The sequence below is a fragment of the Hypomesus nipponensis genome, chromosome 22 (genome assembly GCF_054491055.1).
Source record: "Hypomesus nipponensis isolate SF chromosome 22, ASM5449105v1, whole genome shotgun sequence".
NCBI classification, from domain to species: domain Eukaryota; kingdom Metazoa; phylum Chordata; class Actinopteri; order Osmeriformes; family Osmeridae; genus Hypomesus; species Hypomesus nipponensis.
The window spans coordinates 18,469,207-18,477,241 of NC_140382.1; the positions used below are offsets into that span (position 1 = coordinate 18,469,207).

An 8,035-nucleotide genomic window follows, 5' to 3' on the forward strand; every position below is an offset into this window, starting at 1 on the left:
ATGCATGCCCTTTGGATCATTGTTGGAATGCTGCTTCAGCATTCCAAGTATTGTTCTTTGAATCTTTATTCAACTTCTTCTATTTCTTCCGCGCAACCTTTCAGCGCCTTCAAATCTTCAGCTATTAAAAACGTTCAGCTATCAAAAAATTCAGCAGTTTCAGGCCATGGGCGCAATGACTTTTCAGCTTTGTACCTATATGGTTGAATTAATATAAATCAATATTCATAATATTTTTAACATGGGTTTCCAATGGAGTTTTCTTTCAAACCCTTTCAAACTTCTTAAAACTTCTTCAACTTCCAAATCCTTCTTCTTCCTCAATCTTTCAGCTAGAGCCACCATTTAAACTTTAAAACGTTGACAAAACCCTAAACTATTTTTATATAATTCAGCTTTTTGATATCTATTAAACCTTTTTTTATATCACTGATTGTTTCATGACTTTTTCAAACCGTTTCTGAGATTTACATGGGTGTTTACGAGAAAGCCCAGAGTGCAGATTGAATCGTTTAGAGCGGAGGGGAGCTTCGGATGTTGTTCAAAACATATTTCTAGTTTGCCAGCATTGCCACAATTTTCGCTCTTCATGCTTCGTTTTTGGATCAATAGATAGCTAATTTTGTGCTGGTTGTAGACAGTTGTCTGTGGAATCCAAAAGACTTACACATTTGTTCAGAGCCCCACGAAAGCGAGACAAAGTCCACCTCTCGCCCCATAGAGTCCAATGCAAATGTGGTTACAAATTCGTCACAGAAAACAAAAAATAACAACATTTATAAACTGCCGTTATAGTCGTATTTCTGAACGCACAGACAAATAAAAGAAATCTCTGGTTTCGGCAGAGTCTTGGGTCTTGGAAAATATCTTTATTTTTTGGATTGGACGTATAGTTTTGCGTCTACGTTAACTTGTTTGAGGTGTGGATTCTTGCAAAATGTCTGGTATTCTCTGCCCTCAGCGCATTAGCAGCCATAGCTGCACCATCACCGTGGCAACCACACAAACAAGCGCCAGTCTCTTACACAGGTGATTGGTATTAGCTGATTAGCGGCGCCACAAGACAAGCGATTCAGTCAACTCGTCTCATTAAGACAAAGCACCACAACACAACAACTACCACTACTGATACTGCTATATCTTATGCCACACTACAACTACTAATTCTGAAGATGCTGCTAATATCTCTTACTAACTACTATGCTACTGTTTTGTTCTACTACGCCACGGAGTGCGTTCATGTGACCATGAGAAACCCGATAGCAATTGTCAGTTTATGCCAATAATACAATTACTCCGTTTACATGTGTAATTAGTAATGTGATTACTCAAACACTACATGATTCTTTGAAGTAAAAGTAGTTTATTCATAACTATTACAAATTATTTCCAAACAGTTTGGGTTGTGGTGGTAAAGGTGCTGTTGCTGACTGCAGCATGCCAGCCACCAATGGATGTGACATTGTTAGCAGGACCGCTGGCACCACCACCTGTGTTGAGCAACCCATTGGAGTCATGGTTGCTAGTGATGTTGGCAGTGCTTCCAGTTGTGGTGTTGGGGGAGCTGTTGGGGCCATCATTGCTACCTGTGACGTTGGTGCTGGCTGTGGCATTGGGGTAGCCGTCATTGCTAGCTGTGACGTTGGTGCTGGCTGTGGCATTGGGGTAGCCGTCGCTGGAAGTGGCATTAACAGGTGCGCCGGTAGTTGCGTTCTTGGGGCCGTCATTGCTAGCTGTGATGTTGTTGCTGGCAGTGGCATTGGGGTAGCCATCATTGCTAGCTGTGATGTTGCTGCTGGCAGTGGCATTGGGGTAGCCATCATTGCTAGCTGTAATGTTGCTACTGGCTGTTGCATTGGGGTAGCCATCATTGCTAGCTGTGACGTTGGTGCTGCTGGCAGTGGCATTGGGGTAGCCGTCGCTGGAAGTGGCATTAACATGTGCGCCGGTAGTTGCGTTGTAGAGGCCGTCATTGCTAGCAGTGACGTTGGTGCTGCTGGCTGTGGCATTGGGGTAGCCATCATTGCTAGCTGTGACGTTGGTGCTGGCTGTGGCATTGGGGTAGCCGTCGCTGGAAGTGGCATTAACAGGTGCGCCGGTAGTTGCGTTCTTGGGGCCGTCATTGCTAGCTGTGACGTTGGTGCTGGCAGTGGCATTGGGGTAGCCATCATTGCTAGCTGTGATGTTGCTGCTGGCAGTGGCATTGGGGTAGCCATCATTGCTAGCTGTAATGTTGCTACTGGCTGTTGCATTGGGGTAGCCATCATTGCTAGCTGTGACGTTGGTGCTGCTGGCAGTGGCATTGGGGTAGCCGTCGCTGGAAGTGGCATTAACATGTGCGCCGGTAGTTGCGTTGTAGAGGCCGTCATTGCTAGCAGTGACGTTGGTGCTGCTGGCTGTGGCATTGGGGTAGCCATCATTGCTAGCTGTGACGTTGGTGCTGGCTGTGGCATTGGGGTAGCCGTCGCTGGAAGTGGCATTAACAGGTGCGCCGGTAGTTGCGTTGTTGGGGCCGTCATTGCTAGCTGTGATGTTGCTGCTGGCTGTGGCATTGGGGTAGCCATCATTGCTAGCTGTGACGTTGGTGCTGGCTGTGGCATTGGGGTAGCCGTCGCTGGAAGTGGCATTAACAGGTGCGCCGGTAGTTGCGTTGTTGGGGCCGTCATTGCTAGCTGTGATGTTGCTGCTGGCTGTGGCATTGGGGTAGCCATCATTGCTAGCTGTGACGTTGGTGCTGGCTGTGGCATTGGGGTACCAGTCATTGCTACTTGTGACGTTGGTGCTGCTGGCTGTGGCATTGGGGTAGCCATCATTGCTAGCTGTAACATTGCTGCTGGCTGTGGCATTGGGGTAGCCATCATTGCTAGCTGTGACGTTGGTGCTGCTGGCTGTGGCATTGGGGTAGCCATCATTGCTAGCTGTGACGTTGGCGCTGCTGGCTGTGGCATTGGGGTAGCCATCATTGCTAGCTGTGACGTTGGTGCTGGCTGTGGCATTGGGGTAGCCATCATTGCTAGCTGTGACGTTGGTGCTGGCTGTGGCATTGGGGTAGCCATCATTGCTAGCTGTGACGTTGGTGCTGGCTGTGGCATTGGGGTAGCCATCATTGCTAGCTGTGACGTTGATGCTGGCTGTGGCATTGGGGTAGCCATCATTGCTAGCTGTGACGTTGGTGCTGGCTGTGGCATTGGGGTAGCCATCATTGCTAGCTGTGACGTTGGTGCTGGCTGTGGCATTGGGGTAGCCATCATTGCTAGCTGTGACGTTGGTGCTGCTGGCTGTGGCATTGGGGTAGCCATCATTGCTACCTGTGACGTTGGTGCTGGCTGTGGCATTGGGGTACCCATCACTGCTACCTGTGATGTTGGTGCTGCTGGCTGTGGCATTGGGGTAGCCATCATTGCTAGCTGTGACGTTGGTGCTGCTGGCTGTGGCATTGGGGTAGCCATCATTGCTAGCTGTGACGTTGGTGCTGCTGGCTGTGGCATTGGGGTAGCCATCATTGCTAGCTGTGACGTTGGTGCTGGCTGTGGCATTGGGGTAGCCATCATTGCTAGCTGTGACGTTGGTGCTGGCTGTGGCATTGGGGTAGCCATCATTGCTAGCTGTGACGTTGGTGCTGGCTGTGGCATTGGGGTAGCCGTCGCTGGAAGTGTCATTAACTGGTGCGCCGGTAGTTGCGTTGTTGGGGCCGTCATTGCTGGCTGTGACGTTGGTGCTGGCTGTGGCATTGGGGTAGCCATCATTGCTAGCTGTGACGTTGGTGCTGCTGGCTGTGGCATTGGGGTAGCCATCATTGCTAGCTGTAACATTGCTGCTGACTGTGGCATTGGGGTAGACGTCGCTGGACGTGGCATTTACGGGTCCGCCGGTAGTTGCGTTGTTGGGGCCGTCATTGCTAGCTGTGATGTTGCTGCTGGCTGTGGCGTTGGGGTAGCCATCATTGCTAGCTGTGACGTTGGTGCTGGCTGTGGCATTGGGATAGCCATCATTGCTAGCTGTGACGTTGGTGCTGGCTGTGGCATTGGGATAGCCATCATTGCTAGCTGTAACATTGCTGCTGACTGTGGCATTGGGGTACCCATCATTGCTAGCTGTGATGTTGTTGCTGGCAGTGGCATTGGGGTAGCCGTCGCTGGAAGTGGCATTAACAGGTGCGCCGGTAGTTGCGTTGTTGGGGCCGTCATTGCTAGCTGTGACGTTGGTGCTGCTGGTTGTGGCATTGGGGTAGCCATCATTGCTCATTGTGACGTTGGTGCTGCTAGCTGTGGCATTGGGATAGCCATCATTGCTAGCTGTAATGTTGCTACTGGCTGTGGAATTGAGGTACCCATCATTGCTAGCTGTGACGTTGGTGCTGGCTGTGGCATTGGGGTAGCCATCATTGCTACCTGTGACGTTGGTGCTGCTGGCTGTGGCATTGGGATAGCCATCATTGCTAGCTGTAACATTGCTGCTGGCTGTGGCATTGGGGTACCCATCATTGCTAGCTGTGACGTTGGTGCTGGCTGTGGCATTGGGGTAGCCATGATTGCTAGCTGTGACGTTGGTGCTGGCTGTGGCATTGGGGTAGCCGTCGCTGGACGTGGCATTGACGGGTCCGCCGGTAGTTGCGTTATTGGGGCCGTCATTGCTAGCTGTGACGTTAGTGCTGCTGGCTGTGGCATTGGGGTAGCCATCATTGCTAGCTGTGACGTTGGTGCTGGCTGTGGCATTGGGGTAGCCGTCGCTGGAAGTGGCATTAACAGGTGCGCCGGTAGTTGCGTTCTTGGGGCAGTCATTGCTAGCTGTGACGTTGGTGCTGGCTGTGGCATTGGGGTAGCCATCATTGCTAGCTGTGACGTTGGTGCTGGCTGTGGCATTGGGGTACCAGTCATTGCTACCTGTGACGTTGGTGCTGCTGGCTGTGGCATTGGGATAGCCATCATTGCTAGCTGTAACATTGCTGCTGGCTGTGGCATTGGGGTACCCATCATTGCTAGCTGTGACGTTGTTGCTGGCTGTGGCATTGGGGTAGCCATCATTGCTAGCTGTAATGTTGCTACTGGCTGTTGCATTGGGGTAGCCATCATTGCTAGCTGTGACGTTGGTGCTGCTGGCAGTGGCATTGGGGTAGCCGTCGCTGGAAGTGGCATTAACATGTGCGCCGGTAGTTGCGTTGTAGAGGCCGTCATTGCTAGCAGTGACGTTGGTGCTGCTGGCTGTGGCATTGGGGTAGCCATCATTGCTAGCTGTGACGTTGGTGCTGGCTGTGGCATTGGGGTAGCCGTCGCTGGAAGTGGCATTAACAGGTGCGCCGGTAGTTGCGTTGTTGGGGCCGTCATTGCTAGCTTTGCTGCTGGCTGTGGCATTGGGGTAGCCATCATTGCTAGCTGTGACGTTGCTGCTGGCTGTGGCATTGGGGTAGCCATCATTGCTAGCTGTGACGTTGGTGCTGGCTGTGGCATTGGGGTAGCCGTCGCTGGAAGTGGCATTAACAGGTGCGCCGGTAGTTGCGTTCTTGGGGCCATCATTGCTAGCTGTGACGTTGGTGCTGGCTGTGGCATTGGGGTAGCCATCATTGCTAGCTGTGACGTTGGTGCTGGCTGTGGCATTGGGGTAGCCATCATTGCTAGCTGTGACGTTGGTGCTGCTGGCTGTGGCATTGGGGTAGCCATCATGTCTAGCTGTGACGTTGGTGCTGCTGGCTGTGGCATTGGGGTAGCCATCATTGCTAGCTGTGACGTTGGTGCTGGCTGTGGCATTGGGGTAGCCATCATTGCTAGCTGTGACGTTGGTGCTGGCTGTGGCATTGGGGTAGCCATCATTGCTAGCTGTGACGTTGGTGCTGCTGGCTGTGGCATTGGGGTAGCCGTCGCTGGAAGTGGCATTAACAGGTGCGCCGGTAGTTGCGTTTTTGGGGCTGTCATTGCTAGCTGTGATGTTGCTGCTAGCTGTGGCATTGGGGTAGCCATCATTGCTAGCTGTAATGTTGCTACTGGCTGTGGAATTGAGGTACCCATCATTGCTAGCTGTGACGTTGGTGCTGGCTGTGGCATTGGGGTAGCCATCATTGCTAGCTGTTACGTTGGTGCTGGCTGTGGCATTGGGGTAGCCGTCGCTGGACGTGGCATTGATGGTTCCGCCGGTAGTTGCGTTGTTGGGGCCGTCATTGCTAGCTGTGATGTTGCTGCTGGCTGTGGCATTGGGGTAGCCGTCGCTGGACGTGGCATTGACGGGTCCGCCGGTAGTTGCGTTGTTGGGGCCGTCATTGCTAGCTGTGACGTTAGTGCTGCTGGCTGTGGCATTGGGGTAGCCATCATTGCTAGCTGTGACGTTGGTGCTGGCTGTGGCATTGGGGTAGCCGTCGCTGGAAGTGGCATTAACAGGTGCGCCGGTAGTTGCGTTCTTGGGGCCGTCATTGCTAGCTGTGACGTTGGTGCTGGCTGTGGCATTGGGGTAGCCATCATTGCTAGCTGTGACGTTGGTGCTGGCAGTGGCATTGGGGTAGCCGTCGCTGGAAGTGGCATTGACAGGTCCGCCGGTGGTTGCGTTGTTGGGGCCGTCATTGCTAGCTGTGATGTTGTTGCTGGCTGTGGAATTGGGGTACCCATCATTGCTAGCTGTGACGTTGGTGCTGGCTGTGGCATTGGGGTAGCCGTCGCTGGAAGTGGCATTAACAGGTGCGCCGGTAGTTGCGTTCTTGGGGCCGTCATTGCTAGCTGTGACGTTGGTGCTGGCTGTGGCATTGGGGTAGCCATCATTGCTAGCTGTGACGTTGGTGCTGGCTGTGGCATTGGGGTAGCCGTCGCTGGAAGTGGCATTAACAGGTGCGCCGGTAGTTGCGTTGTTGGGGCCGTCATTGCTAGCTGTGACGTTGGTGCTGGCTGTGGTATTGGCACCACCACCACCTTCAATGGCGGTTAGGTTGTCGGTCTTGGCGTAGACTGGGCTGGTGGTTTTGTTGGCAGGCACAAGGGCTTCCTCACTGGACTTGGCAGAACCACCAGTTGTAACAGAGACATCCAGTGTGACTAGAGGACTGTCTGACTCAACTTGGTTGGTATCAAGACGCACTTGAGGAAAAAAGAGAAAGCGTTTTAAGAGCACAAAGGCTAAAATTCTACAGCTTAGCAGTAAGTCAAAACTCACCCAAATCTTCGTGCCAATTGGAGTTCTCCAATAATTGAAGTCCTTTTTGGGTATTTATGGAATCATAATACTGCAGCACTAATGGGAAAGAACAGAGACAATGCATTTGCGCTACTAGTTCATGACAGTTAAGGACTAATTTCAGATGATACTGTATGCATTCTCACTACCTTATTAGCTTGAGGCAGAAGAATTCAGTACAAAATATCAGGTTAAAACTACAGTAGACTGATCATGTAGAGGACAAATGTTTTCATACCTTGCATGTAAGAAACAAGAACGGCATCTAATAAGTTATTTGTGTCATATTTAGCCAAATACTCTAGGTGGGTTCAAATGACTGTATACAATCCTAAAGTGACTGGCTTGGCCTAGGCCCCGTCCTAAAACCATTACACAGTAACAAAACCGGCTAATTTCAATTTACCGTCTCGGATTCGTTGCATAGAGATGTCCTCTTGATTCGCATTGCCAATGGGGGAACACAAGCCTGAAAAGAAAAAAAACAAAACAGTTGAGCCATCTGTCAAGACCAGAAAGCTTAGTGACAAGTCACACTGAATTAAATAAAACACAAACCTTTGAGTACACAAACAGTCAACACAAAATTCAACACCCTTGTAGCTGCCATTGCACAGTCGTAGCCAAGACAACAATATCACCTCATACCGTTTCTGACCCTTTTAAAGAGCCCCATACACCTGTAGTTCATCAAAGGATAACGATCAATTAAGTACCCACGTGAACTAATTGAATGCATCGCCCAATCAAATGTGCGCATTAAAAGTTTACTCATCAGTTAACAGATAGGCCTGAACACCGTGAATACTGAGTAACCTTTTATTTATGATGAATAATTTAATACATAGACCTACGCATGGGATGTGGCATGAGAACGATACAA

At 50.9% G+C, this 8,035-nt stretch overlaps 2 protein-coding genes across 2 annotated transcripts in view; one reads left to right on the top strand and one right to left on the bottom strand.

Annotated features, from left to right (window-relative positions):
- Positions 1-8,035, top strand: part of LOC146237028 (ectonucleoside triphosphate diphosphohydrolase 2-like) — a 77,197-nt gene that overhangs the window by 27,489 nt on the left and 41,673 nt on the right. The window lies entirely within an intron of this gene.
- Positions 1,466-7,772, bottom strand: LOC146237032 (uncharacterized). The gene is made up of 5 exons (XM_084686949.1): positions 7,711-7,772; positions 7,559-7,621; positions 7,132-7,209; positions 4,970-7,055; positions 1,466-1,490 (listed from the first exon to the last, which is right to left on the bottom strand). The coding sequence occupies exons 1-5, from the start codon at positions 7,760-7,762 to the stop codon at positions 1,466-1,468; spliced, it is 2,304 nt and encodes a 767-aa protein (XP_084543075.1). The 5' UTR covers positions 7,763-7,772.